The sequence below is a fragment of the Idiotropiscis lumnitzeri genome, chromosome 11 (genome assembly GCF_059441095.1).
Source record: "Idiotropiscis lumnitzeri isolate Australia: NSW breed Sydney's pygmy pipehorse chromosome 11, RoL_Ilum_1.0, whole genome shotgun sequence".
Lineage (NCBI taxonomy): Eukaryota > Metazoa > Chordata > Actinopteri > Syngnathiformes > Syngnathidae > Idiotropiscis > Idiotropiscis lumnitzeri.
Window position 1 is genome coordinate 15,498,949 of NC_142401.1, and position 16,027 is coordinate 15,514,975.

At 39.3% G+C, this 16,027-nt stretch overlaps 1 protein-coding gene across 4 annotated transcripts in view; it reads right to left on the reverse strand.

Annotated features, from left to right (window-relative positions):
- Positions 1 to 3,273: 3,273 nt before the first annotated feature.
- The window catches only part of ephb2b (eph receptor B2b), a 144,146-nt gene continuing 131,392 nt past the window's right edge, over positions 3,274 to 16,027 (reverse strand). For 2 of the 4 annotated variants that reach the window (XM_088308139.1, XM_088308138.1), the window contains exons 10-16: positions 15,453 to 15,566; positions 15,122 to 15,369; positions 12,630 to 12,845; positions 11,686 to 11,835; positions 10,392 to 10,585; positions 8,258 to 8,413; positions 3,274 to 7,758 (exon numbers count right to left, since the gene is read on the reverse strand). In XM_088308139.1, the coding sequence (XP_088164265.1) occupies positions 7,650 to 7,758; positions 8,258 to 8,413; positions 10,392 to 10,585; positions 11,686 to 11,835; positions 12,630 to 12,845; positions 15,122 to 15,369; positions 15,453 to 15,566 (1,187 nt within the window). In that variant the 3' untranslated portion in view covers positions 3,274 to 7,649. Of the gene's footprint in view, positions 7,759 to 8,257; positions 8,414 to 10,391; positions 10,586 to 11,685; positions 11,836 to 12,629; positions 12,846 to 15,121; positions 15,370 to 15,452; positions 15,576 to 16,027 lie in introns of all 4 variants that reach the window. The other 2 variants (XM_088308137.1, XM_088308136.1) reach the window with 1 other exon arrangement.

Below are 16,027 nucleotides of genomic sequence, written 5' to 3' on the forward strand. Positions count from 1 at the left end.
TCGTAGACTACAACCACAATAAACATATTTCTAGATGAGCATTCTGGTCTCTTAAAGGGCATAATCCTGGTGTGGGACCTCATTAGCGAGTATCACAACGTGGTTTTCCTTTATGATGTATAGGAGAGACCTTTCAAGTTTTAATGGAGAGTGCGAAAGTCTTCATTAGTGAGTTTGTATGTGGCTCGCGGTTGATGTGGCCGTATGCTCCAGATGCTCAGCAGATGTTATCAGATGTAATGAATGTGCTGGTAAATCACAACAACTGCAGCATTATGCTAGTACAAGACAAACATAGAATTGTAGGGAGGGCTGGGGAACGTATGGCATGTGGGCCATATACGGCCGTTTTTTGTGGTCCGACTCATGATATTCTCGCTTACCAAATGTTACCAAGTGAAACGGACTCTGACCTTGTGGATCTGATTACACAGTTTTGTGCTTTACAGCGAGGTATCAAACTTTGTTGCAGTGCTCAGCCAAACTGCTGAAAATCTTGTTAATTATTATTATTATTATTATTATTTTATTTAAATGACCGTAAATGGTTTAGATTTGGTGTCAATCAGACAAAAATTGAAGGAGGCATTTTGAAGGGCTCCATGGAAGTGGCTGAAAAGACCCTAATTCAAAACCAAAATTGCAAACTTCCTGTGTCTTTTTGCGGTAATTTTTTTTGACATACATACAACCCAACCACATTTCATGTTGCCTCGTGAAACTGTAATCGGGGATTTCATCTCCCAAAAATGCCTTGGATAAATGTGTCTTTAGAAATGACAAAAAAAATCGGGTTGCTTCCAAACAAATTAGTAGACTTTCTGTGTCTTCTTGGGACTTTTTTTTGAAGGAATACTAATGACAAAAGTGCCAAGCAAATTTTATTTTCCAGAGTGAAACGGGCTCCAGTGGCTGACTCAGGTGCCAAATGTACATTTGCACCGCAATGAACACATTGCAAAGTTTATGAGTTTTGAGTATGGGGAAACCTTTAAAAAATATATGAAAATCCATTAAAATGTCAATTTACTTGGCTTAAGAATAATAACGAGAAAGAAACAAAGCCACAGTCAAGAATAACTGTTGTAAAAAGTCTAGAAACATTTAACCCCCAAAAGTTCATAATACTTAATAATAAGCGTCTGTTCAACCAATGAATCATAATTTGCCTATGAATGATGGCTCCATATGCACTGAAAAAGATTGGGCAAATGGCACCTCATTCATGTTTGAGGGTGTAAACGATGTTGCAATTAAATCTCAGCTAGGTGCCTGCAGGATTTGTGCGTTTGATTGAAAGTTACAGTTGAGGGGTGACGGGGGTAAACCTTTTAGCACACGCGCCTCTCTTCCTAGGGGTCATGCCGAGGTCTCGGGCCTTTCACGCCGCGAGCCGCTAATGAGGTTGAAAAATCTCCAGCTCACACATGCACACACACGCTCACTAAAGTCTGCTGCTCAAATAATTCAGAAGTGACAGAAACACACAAAAATGGACTGGTGCTGTTAGTGCAACGTGTGATGCTTTGGTGCAAAACGTGTCGTTCCGACTGCAGTGCTACGTGTTTGCAAGATCAATCCAAAGTTTTGAATAACATTCTTTGAAATGTCTTTGCAAAATTACAATATTTTGCTTCTACATTTAAAGCTACAAGAATGATGAAATATTACGAGGATCTCCAGAGATTCAGAAGTATTTTAAAAAATAAATAAATAAATGTGAACTTGTCTCGTGCTGTATTTTTTTATGTACTGAAATCCCAAATTATTTTATACATTGTATATATATATATATATATATATATATAATTTGGGGGATTTGACATTTTGCTGAAAGTTTTGTGTTAGAATTTAAATTCATTAAGGTACAATGCTTGAATGCCTTCATTACATTTTATTCGATGCTTTGCTCAACTGGATATGGAAAATTAAGAACAAAAATATGTATGTATTTACAGTTAAATATGGTATCGTTCCATATTATGTATTGTAAATTGGAATATTATGTATAATGGAAAATAATATATATTTTAGTTTATATATAGCTTAGATAGCTTAGGTTTGAATATACCTAATAAGGAAATAGATATACGGGATTCGATACGTTATACTTCCTGTAACTCCTTTTGGAACATGTAAGAAGTTAAAAAATGATCAAGTTTAAGGTTGTATTGATTATTTACAACTCTTATTTTGCTCTGGTTTTTATTTTATTTTATATCTTTTGATGATCTGAATTTTGCATATCCCCTCACCCATGGGTTGTTGTATTTATTTATTTTTATGCATGTTCAAAAATAAAGTTGTTAAAAAACATGATCAAGTGTTGGTCAATAAAATATGAGTAGTATTGGAAATATACAGCACTGGTTTCGTGACAATTTGGATCAAAATGTTTTTAAAATTAAGTTTCTTTGACAAAATTAAAACTTTATTAAAATGGTTTTATGATATGTTTTAGTTTCACTCATGTTATGCAAAGTTTGGCCTATTGTAAGATTATTGCAATATTGTAAGCAGTAAATTGTATACAATACAGATTTTTGCAAAAACACAGTCAGTATTGTATACATCTTACATTTAAATGTATTTAAAAAAAATAAAATATACTGAAATGTTTGATTTTTATTCAAATGAGTTATGCTTTTATAGTTTCGTGTAAGAAACAAACATTATGCATGCATATGCTATGAGTGAGACATTCATATTAATGTCGAATTTTGTTAGCTATACAACTATTGCTCAGGTTATGTTGAGAAGTGATAGAGAAAGAAAAGACAAAAAAAAAAGAACCAAAAAATCGGATTCTGGCGCAGAATTTCTGTCAAATGGAAAGAAACATTCCATTTAGCATTCTTTACATTATTGAAATTTTACCTAAACTCTATTGGACAATGTTTCACTCATCACAATATTACATTAGTTTCAATTTTCATTGTAAAGCGGTTTGAAAAATTAAGCCACTTCTGCTCTTTGAAAAGTAGTAATATTAAGTTTTAATTTACCATGCATACTTATGTATTGCCTATTGTCACATTGTTCTAATTTTATTAACATTGCAAAAACAAAGTCAATGTTAAATAATTTACAATTTAAAATCACATTTTCAGTATTTAATTTACTATACATTTAAATATTATTCAAGGCCCATTGTCAAGTTGTTGCAAATGTATCGTATTTGACATATGTATTATTAACGTTACAATTCATGTGTAAAAAAACAAAATAATGATTTTACAGCTTAATTTAGAAATAAATGCAACTTTTTTTTAATAACAGATCTTATTTTTTATTGAGGAGAATCAAGCTGAGCTTTTCTATTTTTAGAAAATAAACCAATGACAATATTACAAATAATGAAACTTGTTACATCATTCACAGGGTTACAGTCAATATACATTTATACAGAAATACAACATGTCCCATATCGGTCGCCGTCGCCTTTTGAACGGGCGCTGGACGACAAAAAGCGATTAACGGGGAGCACACGGAACCCCGCCCACACTAACCACATCCAGAGTGGCAGGGGTCAAAGGTGAGTGGTGGGAGGAAGCATGGGGTAACGTGGGTCCTGTTGGGATTACGGACGGACGCTTTGAGGCTGCACATGACCACGATGTCAGCAGAGGGTGCTCTGGTGCTTTTCGTGCAGCACATGAGCCCTCAAGACATTTCACTGGTTCTCTTTGCTTTTAAACTGTGGCAGCTCCTGTGAGTAGAGGAGGACTTTTGTGTCAAGTTTTTGGTTCAACAATTATTCACAGTAAACCACAGTCGCCGAAGAAGAGCAAAGTCATGTTTGTAAAAAAAAAGGTGAGCAGCAGAAAGCATCATTGAAAGAGAGGACTCAATGAGTCTGGTTGCAATCAGACACACTTTCAACCTACAAAAAGTCTTTCCAGCCTGGATGTTGTCCTTTAAAATGGAAATGTAATATTCACAGAGAAATGAAGGAAATGATGAGGCCATGAAAAATAAACGGAGCATACCTCAAGGATCCTTCCGGGAGCGCTGTTTGCTTAGTTTTCAACTTTTCAAATAAGCAGTTTTACTCCGCTGCTTGGACCAAGCAACAGACCCTTAAAAGTCTTTATGAATCTGGCTGCACAATCAAACATACTTTGAAACTGACGTTACAACTACCTCCTCCTTCTTTGAAGTTGTCAATAAGTTAGTTTTAGAGAAATTATGAAAAATATGTGGCCATGACTGGAAAAAAAATTTCAATTTGATTTGCATCTTTTATCAGAATCCGCACCAAAAGTGAGCATACCTCAAGGATCCTTCCTTATGTTCCAACTTATTGTTGTTGCAAAATGAGCATGGTTACTTAAAAACAACTTGACTTTGTGGAGGAGTTGGACCAATGAAATAGTGTTCAAAAGGCAAGCTGCAGAAACTTTACTGTAACGAATGACAAAGCTTAATGTCAAAAGTAAAACAAATACTTTTAAAACGAGCAAAGTTACATTAAACCAACTTGATTTTGTGGATGGATGCATAGGGTGTGCAACTGGGAAAGCGTGTTCGAAGGAAGCAACCAGCAGAAAACATCATTGAAATAGAGGCCTTCATGAGTATGACTATGCAATTAAACAAACCCCTCCTGACTGGATATTGTCCTAAAAATTGTCAATGTATTAATCATACAGAAATGAATGAAAATGTGGGGCCATTTGTTAAAAAAAAAACATTGTTTGATTGGCACCATTTTTTTCAGAATCTGCAACAAAATCAGATGACACTCAAGGCTACCTCCCAGGGTCCCCTTTGTTCGGCTTTGACATTTAAAACGATCACGGTTACTTAAAGAAATTACTTGGCGGATGCCTGGCTTGTGGACTAAGAAAAAATTGTGCCATGCATGACTGGGAAAAAAAATTCCTCAATTTTAATGGGAATCTGCACTACAATTGGGCGTACCTAAAGCTCCTTGATGTAGTTACCATAAGTGCATAGGATTCAATTTTTTAAAACCAAGTCGATATTTGTTAATGCTGAGCAGCAAAAAAACCCCACCTCAAATAAGCCAAAATGTGTCGTACTGTGCAATTAAACATTTTCAAACTAGAGCCGCACTTTCATAAAATTGTAAATTATAGAGAAATATACATAAATATATGTATTCAAAAATTGAGAAAAATATGTAGCCATGATTGGGAAAAAAAAAATGTTCTTTGAAGTCAAACCTTTATTTTGAGCTGCATCAACATTAGGAATCCCTCAAAGTTCCTTTACAGGGCCCCATTATGTTCAATATACATTTTAAAACACGTTCAGTGAATAATGGCACGGAAAGGCAGCGTCCAGGCATACAAGGGTGGATATCAACAAAGGTGTTCAATTTGGTGATGATTCTAACACGGGTGGGATGGGAGGTGGTCTGTCCAGATTTCAGGAGGCACTGGATAAAATATAAATACTTGATTAAAAAAAGAAAAAAAGAAAATGCAAGTTAATTTCCAACTTGCTTTGATTATATTTGTAATTAAACATTTTCACAGTGTCAAAAAAAAAAATGTTGACTTGGGTGCAGCATCTCTTCTGTGATTATTGCTCTGCCTCAACTGCTACCACAGGCTCTCTCACTCGCGCTCACTTTTTTTTTTTTTAAATCATAAATGACAAATACTTCATGTGGTCAACACTTAACCCTTCAGACATTTCGAAATGCAACCAGGATCCACTGGCATGTAAACATAGTTGGAAAATGAAAATGGTTTCCTTGTACCACAAGCGTGGTACACACATACCGATTATCCCTACTTTTGGACATTTCTTCCCCTCTGTCGGATTATCGGATGTCGCTAAGACAATAAAAAGGAGAAAAATAAACAAAAGGTTATCCTGAGCTAGTATCTTGCTGTTTGACGTGTCAATTGTAATGAAAAAATATACATATAATGTCGCAAGAATGTTGAATTCGTATGAGGAAGTCAGATCTTGTACTGTTTTAACGTTTATTTTATTTTATTTGCTCTGCTTAGGATTATTTTTCTTTCTTTTTCTTTTTATTTTTTTTTTTACAAGTTTGTTTTACATTTCAAACAATGAATGTTGAAATTTAAAAACAACTTTTGCAGCACACCATTGCATCACTAATCAGAAGCTGTACTAAAATTGGGAGTACCTCACAGCATCGTCTCAAGGCCCCATTATGTTCAGCATTTTAAGTGAATCATTTATGAAAAGGCCAAATGCAATTTGGTTCTCGTAAATTTGAAATCTGTTCATTGTTTAGATTTCAAATCCTTGATGGTGTGATTACACCGCGATGAGAGCAAGCATACACTTGCTGGGTCTGTCACATTTTAAAAATCGATTCAGATCTGAAAAATCGGGATGTGTGTACCACGCTTCCAATTTGTGTGGGGGTTGGATTCAGTGAGGCTTTGAAAGGGTCGTGGTGGAGGAACCAGACTGAAAGCGATGGATCCAGACTGGACATTTGCGCTCCAGACACTCTTCACCGGGTAAGAGGCAAGTGACGTTTTCGGACTCCATGTTTTCTTCCCTCGTGACGACAACACTGACAAAGATTGACAGCTCAAAATATAGAAGCAAAGTATATCTTCACCAAGGGGGTGGTGGGATAAGGGGAGGTTGTTTATCTACATGATTGTGCAGCTTTTATTAATCAACCCAAAGCACCGGAAGATCCCAAGCGTTTTTTTTTTTTTTCTCTTTCTCTCTCTTTGCAGAACAAAACCTCAAAATATAATCAGAACCATTCAATAATATGCATACACAAATTGCAAACTGCAGAAATAGAACACGTTGCATCCACCTGATTGCAAAGTCTATTCGTGTGTGTGTGTGCGCGCATGTACGTGTGTGTGTGTGTGTGTGTAGCGACTGGAAGAAGAAAGAAGATGGATGGATGGATGAAGGTCCGCCACACATGTGAGTCATCTTACCCAGCATGCTTTGCGGTGCAGGAGGAAGGGGAAGAGTGTGGTTGGGTGGGTGGGATTGGTCAAGTGAGTCAGCCCTATGAAGTGGTCCTTGATATATCCACTAGGGAGCGAGGTAAAGACAATGTTGTCTATGCTGGGAATCTTCAACACATTTCACACCATATTGTAAAAAAAAAAAAAATTGAAGATTTTTTTTTTTTCCTTTTCTCCCGAGGTTTTCCTTATGTCCGTCTGTGTCAAAAGGTCCATTTGATGGTTCCTACGTCCTCGGCCCACCTTCTGAGATAGACACGATCCTTGGTTTCATTTTTTTTGTATCTCGCCCTTTTAAAGGGTAGCTCTCCAACTCATCTAGTGTACAACCTTATATTGTCTTTAAATGTCCATAAACTCCTTTCATTTTTCATCTTTTTTTTTTCCTTACAAAATTCTTTACAAAATTATGACCAAACCAAAAGCAATGAAAAGCAGTGGAAGAAGAAAAATAAGTGTTGCTGGTCACTTCAGTTTGGGGTTCCTTTGGTTCTGAATTCCAGAACTCTCTGTGGATGGATGGTGACGGGGGAGTAAGGGAGAATTTGGGTGAGGGAAGGGGGAGTGTCGAGGAAAGGGTGGGGTCAACACCAACAAGCATCCACTCCGTCCTCAGCGCCTGCCGGGGGTGGGGTAGGGAATGCCCCCCGGAGTGCCCCGGCCGGCCCTCCCCGGACCGCTACTGTGCTCGAGGGATGGTCAGACCTCCACTGACTGGATTTGGTTCATCTGGGCTCGCATCATCTGGACGCTGTTGAGGATCTTCTTCTGATGGCCCGCTAATGTCACGCCCACCCGCAGGATGTCACTGTGAAGGTTAGTTACAAATCAACACGGAAAATGCACAACATGGAGTATGAATCCATATTACACACATGGGTCACTTCATTAGGTACATCATTGAAGAGCAGATACCATTCATTTTGTGTTTTGCAACATTCCTTCATGAAAAAGTAAAGCAGCCATCGGTTTGTTTACGCTGCACGTCTTGTGCACTTTAGAGATGACTATTGATTTGAGTTCTTTCAAATTAAACATTTAAAATCAATTTAGCAAATTTTAGAAAACTACTTATTTCTATTGCATTGCTTCGAAATGCCTTTAAATCTCTTGCTTGTAAATGTGTCAAAATGTCAGCGTATGCATACGTATATAAACTACTTTTGTTCTCTTTGCTTTGCCTTTGAATGGCTTTCGCAGTTTGTTTATAACGTTAACGTTAATGTGGGGTATACAGTAAATAAAACTGCTTTGGAATATTACAAACATGCAGTATTGCAGACCCCCATGAAGATATTGTCACTTACTCCATGGTCATCTGGGACACCACGTCAAAAGTGGTAAAGTCCGAGTTGGCAAAGTTGTCCTTATACTGGCCCATCTTGATGGCATCCAGCCACTCGTCCACCGTGCTGAAGCTGGAGAAGTCCGGGATGCTGCGGTCCAGCAGAGGCAGATGCACACTGGGGGAGGGGGGAGGGGGGCACAGGCAGGATGCATTCGGATGAATGATGACGGAAATGTGATGGTGCTTCGCATCGCAGTCGCTCAGCGGACCACCTGCGAGTGCTTCTGGAGCCGCTGGTTGCGTCACGTTCTCACGGCCTGTGGACAATCCCGCAGGCCTCGTACATCAAACTACGTTTTCCAAACTCATTTCCCTCTAAAATGGATTTTCCAAATGAGGTGCTGAGCTCTTTCGGGAGGCTTTCTACTGAACGACTGTGGAAAATCGAGAATGTTTTGGATGTGCACAACGGCCTCAATCCTGGACTTTGCATTCGCTGTTTGTTGGAAAGATTCGAAAGGGTTGATTCTAAAAACTAAAACTGTATTCTTCTTGATCCGTAGCGCGCTTCTTGCCAGCTTGTTGTTACTGTGTACAAGGTTCTGATACGGGATGCGTGGACTTAAGTCGGCATGCTAATTTGACTAACTTCCGAAGTAGTATCAGAGGTGTAATACAGTCTGTGAAACGGTTATATGCAGACAACATTTCGATTAAGGGCAAAATTACCATTTCTGAAACATCCGGGATAACCCGTTTATCATGTATACATGGGAGCTGTGATCAGTTGAAATATCCCGATCGAAACAGGCAACGTACCGATAACGTACATCATGATGTGAAGAGGCTTGACAGATTTTCACATCTGTCTAGTCAATAAAATGTTCAATTGATGTGACTCACTACAGGAATAAAGGTTTCCTCCTCGCTCGAAAAGTGTGTTGCTGTGCTGCATGTTGTGAATTTTGCTACGTCTGTTTACGGACGACGATCGGACTTATATACACATATATATATATATGCATGTCTATATATGAACTGCATAATTTCCACCTTGGAAACAGACAAAAAACATGAAGAAATCAATGAATTCAAGCTAGGCTTGCGATGGCAAGTAAGCGGGATTGCCACGAATACAACTACTTCCTGTCCGCCAAAGACCAAGATTCCTTGAGGATAGAGCATGCGCAGAACCTAAACCATTGTACCTTTCAATGGAGGTATTCCGATTGTGTTTTTATGACTTTATATTCGGGTTATAAAAAGGATAACTCAAGGCTCTTATTCGAGTATTTAAAAACCCACTCTATGAATACGACCTTTCAAAACCCAAATATTGCTACTATTCCAGTTCTGAAAGAGTTATGGATTGCGTGTAAACGTAGACTGTGTGTAACGAACTGAGACCCGAGTATCAAGTTTAACATCCGAGACTCATTGCCCCTATGTCGCAAATCGTCTCTAACATTGCCATGCATCTGATTATCCAAATGCGTGAACGAGTGTTCTGCTTTGGCGAGTTCTCTCTGAAAGGGATAGGAGGAAAAATACCGGCGCTCCCGTTGCATCTCTGATGCACCAATGAGACATTAAAAACGAGCTTTATGATGCACTACATAAGACAAATCTTATGACACGTACGCTTGCTGTTTTCCAACAGCAATGTGAAGTTTAATACTCGAAACTCACTGCACTTGACTTTGTGAAGAAAGACATTTTGTGGTGTCCTCATACATCTAATTATAATAATAATGATGCAAGAATCAAACTGGCAATGACAACAGAAGGAAAGAAGAAACTCATGGCCAAAAGTTGTACTCATCAATGGAGATACGATTTTTAAAATTATCTAGGGCCTGGACGAGTAATTCATATGTTTGAGCAAAAAAGACAATATTTTGGTCATTACACTGCATATATTCTAAATTAATTGGCCACTTAATTGGTTATCAGAATTTTGTTCTGCCAAATATTAGAACTGACATCGGTCTAAAAAAAAAAAATCCATGTTGGTCGGGCCATAGAAGGAAAACAATTAAGTCACTCAAGCTTTCTTGGGGTGTGTAAACCATACAAACAAAGTTCCAGACACTGAGACGCCGCCAAAAAAATGAGATATGAAACAACTCAATTCTTTAAGCAGACTGACTCACCCTGAGGATAGCGGGGTCATGGCCTTCAAGGTGTTGGGATTCCGGATCATCTTGTCCAAGTTGTTGACGATTTGACTGAATTTAGGCCGGTTGTTGCGGTCCTTCTGCCAGCAGTCCAGCATGAGCTGGTGCAGCGCGCTGGGACAGTCCATAGGAGGCGGCAGCCGGTAGTCCTGCTCGATGGCGTTGATGACCTGAGGGCACATAGAACACACAGTTGAAGAAAAAAAGCTTCAGCAAATACTTTCATTGATCAGTGATGAAGCTAAACGGGCATCTTAATAAACACATTGTAATCCAACATCCATCTGTTATCAATAGTGCTTGACCTCATTAGGGTTGTGGCTAAGTGGAGTCTATTGCAGCAAGCTTTGGCGAGCAAAGTGTGACACACCGTAAACTAGTTGCAAGGCATGTAAAACGCTTAGATCTGAGAAGGCAACATTTGCTTTCAACACAAAATGTTCGGGAAGCGAATCTTAGGTGTTACGCGACGCAATCCGTTCACACCTCTGATCCTTTTTTTTCAGGACAAAGCCATCCTTGACTGGCAATGCAAAAGGTGCTCTTGTTTGTGTGGTGTTCTATAAGAGGAAACACTAGACTTACAACTCACTACACACCACATGGGATGTCACGAAAGAGATGTTATTTCAGGTTACTCTGTCATCCATACGCTCCTGTGCTAGAAGTGGTGACATCACCATTGGCCTCAAAAGTGTGGACTCGTAATTTGATTGCTTGCGCAGGTGATTGGGGGCACACTAAGGTGGCGCTTGGTTAACAGGCTGGAACGACACGGAATTACGCAGAGTCTTAGCCCGGTCCATTATGGGGGCCCATTCAAGATGCCCCCATTCAAAACCAGATTAATCTCATTCATGAGACATCCAAATAAGGACCCCAATGGAGCACAGGCACTATCTGGGACTGTTAATAAGATAACAGCCAAGGTCTTCTGTCCTCTCAGAGCACATTAGCGTTCTCATTTTCAATTTCAAACTATTCTCATTGTCTCCCCGCTACCCTTGCTCCTCTATAATTTGCTCTTTTCCCACCACTACCCAGAGGGAGAAATTGAGGCTCCAGTAGAGAGCTCAAATTGTCTACAGAGCATTTTGAAATGATCTGATTATATCTGTGTGGCAGCTGGAAGGAATTATCACATGAAACACACACTGCTGTTTGGAGAAACGACGGGTCGCACCTCTGCGGCTGTAATATGGAGGTCGGTTATTAAATGTGTTTACGGTAGTGGGCGCCGCAATGCCCGTAGATGAGTTCAGTTACGTACATCTTGATTGGTCATGTCCCAGTAGGGCCTCTCTCCATACGACATGACTTCCCACATGACGATGCCGTAGCTCCACACGTCACTTGCCGAGGTGAACTTCCTGTACTGGATAGCTTCGGGCGCAGTCCACCGGATCGGGATCTTCCCACCCTGCAAATACAAAATGGAGAAGCTCAATGACACCCTGCAACATTAGCGCGGATGGAAATTTAAACTGGGAGGTGGATATAGTCAAACACCTGGGAGCAAAACAGGTCAAAAGAAATACAGAAAGAGGACAGAGTTGTGGAACAGTTTACAACGTAGAAGAGCATGAGTACGAATATTAAAAAGAAAAATTATATGTTGAAAGATGAGCATAAACTATGATGGAAAATCAATCTGAAAAAGATCTGCCAGCTGTGGAGTACCTCAAGGCTCTGTCCTGAGTTCCATCTCATTATAGGTCCACTCTAATTACTTCCACCAATGAGGTTTTCATTTCTTTCTTAGTCAGCGTAATAATAAATACCTACTTCATAGATCATCACAGCATTTGGAGCAAAGGGGGAGGCACATACGACAGAAGAATACACTTTGATTTTAATGCGGTTCGGACATTTTTCAAAATGTGATAAATAGTCATGAGAAACATCCAACGTATATAGGAGCAGTGTTCGGGTTGTACTAGGCCTGGGATTCTCCCTAATCGACTCCAAAATGGATGATTTCCTGTTCAATTTCAGGCAGAGATTCTTGATATTCTTTTGTGCGTTCTGTTCTTACAGACGCATCAGTCCAAATTCGCGCTGATCACAAAAACACAAGTTAATTATTTTGAACATAGTAGTTCACCACACTGAGTGAATTTGGGGGTGTCATGTTGGGGACCCCTAGGAATGTGGCCCCCAAAATAGACATTCATCACTTGAAGAACAATAAAAAATGAGGGGGCGGTCTCTCACCAAAGCGCTAGTGTAGGTAGGATCTGACGTGTCGTCTTCCAGGAAGCGTGAGAGGCCAAAGTCAGAGACCTTGCACACCAGGTTGCTATTGACGAGGATATTTCGGGCGGCCAGGTCGCGGTGCACATAGTTCATGTCTGCCAGGTACTTCATACCCGAGGCGATGCCCCGCAGCATTCCCACCAGTTGGATCACAGTGAACTGGCCGTCGTTTTGCTGCAACACAACACAGAACATCACAACTTCAACAGACATTGGGTCACATGTTAATTTGCTTTCAAAAGCGTCATTCTGCTCAAGAAGAATGACAATTACAATGAACTGTTCAAATACAAAAAACACATCTACCAACATGTTACTTTAAGGGAACATATGGAAAATACTTTTCAATGTCTTTAATCGTACAAACAGTTGGATCGTTGGATCAATCAAGTGACCGCTATACTGCAATTCTGTGACTTTGTGATGGAACGTTGTCTGCATGATTGAAATAAATAATTGTGATTGAAAATACAAGAGGAGCAGGTTATGATTTAATTTGCCAGTTGTGCCGTCACACAAGTGCTGTAAATTTTTGCCATACAAATAAAGTTCGAACGTATTGCAGTTTTTATTATTTGGCTTCACAAGTTGTAAGTTTGTAACGAGATGCTTTTGAAGAAAAAAAGTTTTGAAAAATTTAAAACATATATATATATATATATATATATATATATATATATATATATATATATATATATATAAATAAAATGTTATTAGAAATTTTTAGAAATCCCTTTATTGTCATTGTACTCAAGTGTGCAACGAGATTAGATTATTGGATGGGATCGAGTGTGCTGGTGGATCAAATGTTGATTTTTCTTGACAACACATAAAAAATGATTTAAAATGTAAGTCATACTATATTATGGTCATTATAATGATTATTTATGACATTTTATCCCAACCAGAAACCAAATCCATCAAAGTTTAGCGCACAAAGGTTACATTCAAATATGCAATAAAAAAGGCACCACAGGACACAAAGAAAAAGAGAAGTTTGTCTTTAAACGCGCTCTGCAGGCCTGGTCACCGTTAAGCTTGGTCTGGATGCCTGTCTACAGCTGTCCCCCCCCCCACCTCCGTCATTTGGTAAAGCGCTTTAATACACATGTATGGCGCCTGGAGCAAGCGGTGCAGCTGTGCAACCCTGTCACCTTGCCTCCGCCCATCGGCAATGATGGGAAGGAAACCAAATCCAAACTTCACTATAGTACTGTGAATGAATTTGGAATTTTTCCCTTTATATATATATATATATATATATATATATATATATATATATATATATATATATATATATATATATTCATCAGTTATTTAATTTGAGATATTATTAAGGAGAGTAGATCACAAGGCAAGTATTTTGCATAAGAAAAAAAAGTGGGCATACTGAAACATCTTGTCTCAGTTTAGTCACAAATTTACGCCTGATGATAAGAAGATTCCAGAGGATGGCGCGCACGACGGACTCCCTCGGTGTAAGGGACAGTCGGCGTCCATATTAGCAGTCTGCGCCAATGCTCCAGTAGCCTACTTGTCTTTCACGCTTTGCTGCTTGTTAGCCTCGCCTCACGCTTCTCACGTCAAGTCGAAAGCTCCTCGTGCCGGCGATTAAGCGTCATACATTATGCATGGCATCCACCCTCGCAATTACGCACCGCGTGCCGCACTTTGTGTGGACTTTCATTGCCATAATGAAAGCAAAAAATACCTGTCCGGTTTGAGCATAAATGACGTCAGAGAAGACATGAATTGGTGGTATTACTTTACGTACAACGTGCAGGTCAAATTGACCTGAAGTCTTTTTTTTTAATGAGCTTAATAAGTTTAATCACTGTATAGAGTGGAGCTGATTTATTATCCTAAACAGGAGTCTAGTTTTGATTTTGCTCTTAGTCCGTTTTTATTTTTTTTATTTAAAAAATGTGACTCTTTTTTAATCCAATTTTTTTCCCGACATAATTTCAAAAATATTTGTATGCTTTTAGCGCGGTCTCCTTTTTACTTTCCCATTTGACCCATTACCCAAAACAGGAAGGGAAGAAGAACAACAATAAACACAATATCTCGTTATCAACCCCATTACTACCCTATCAATCAGTATTTATCGATGCTGAGATTCATTAGAACACTACTCTTTAAAAAGAAAAATTAATACGTGTAGTTCATGTGATGTATCAAATAAAATCCATTTGCTTTGCACAATAGTGGTGAGAGAGGTCAGCGCAAGGTGTTAATCTTCACACCCCTTCCGCAGGCACTGTCAGACCTCTGCTACGGCTTTAATACTGTAATGTCAGCCAAACTGACACATACTACCACAGAAAGCAGAAAATTGATGTGGCATATAGAATAAAATACAATTGCTTTCGACATAAGGACGAGTGAGTGCAAGGTCACCGGGTAGACCTCAGCCTCCAATTCGAGTGTAAAAGTGGCTCATTACTCACCCGGAGGAAGGAGTCTAGCGATCCGTTCTCCATGAACTCTGTGACAATCATGACGGGACTGCTCTTGGTGACCACGCCTTCCAGGCGGATGACATTGGGATGGTCAAACTGGCCCATGATGCTGGCCTCGCTGAGGAAGTCCCGCCGCTGCTTCTCCGTGTAGCCCGTCTTCAGGGTTTTGATGGCCACAAACATCTCCCGTTTGCCGGGCAGCTTCAGGTTGCCGCTGCACACCTCGCCAAACTCTCCTGCGTGGGCGAGCCGACATCATTGTACCACATCGATGAGATTCATTTAAGTATTCTATTTTTTCCATGTCACATTCCATTACCTGCACCGATGACTTGCTCAATCTTCACGCAGGATATATCAATCTCCTTGGCGAACTCCCGCACGGCCTCGTTGGGGTCCTCATACGTGAACGGATCAATATAGATCTTCATTCCTGGAGTCACTTGGAAAACAGGGAGAGACACTAACATATTTGGTTTCTGCACATCGAGGAAACTGGTTGGAAACTGATTTTTATCACGAAATTGCTGCCACCTGCTGGACCAGGAAGGTAAATAATCATCTGAAACTTACTGTATATATTTCGTGAACTTCCGAGCAAGAACGATGTGCACGCAAAAGCGGGGTACACATTGTCCGATAATGCATACCTATGCGTACCACTAAATTAAATACATACATCTATTTAAAAAACATTTAAAACATGAAATATAGTATAATCAAACATATCGTTAACCTTGTCGTGATATTTACAATCTATCATTTTACATGGCCAATCATAAATCCAAATCCAAATCATAATTTTCTTACTCAAACTGTAGGTTTTTTTTGTTTGCCGAAAAGATTCAAATATGACTTGGGCAACGACACTATTAAGCTGATGACATTGATTAC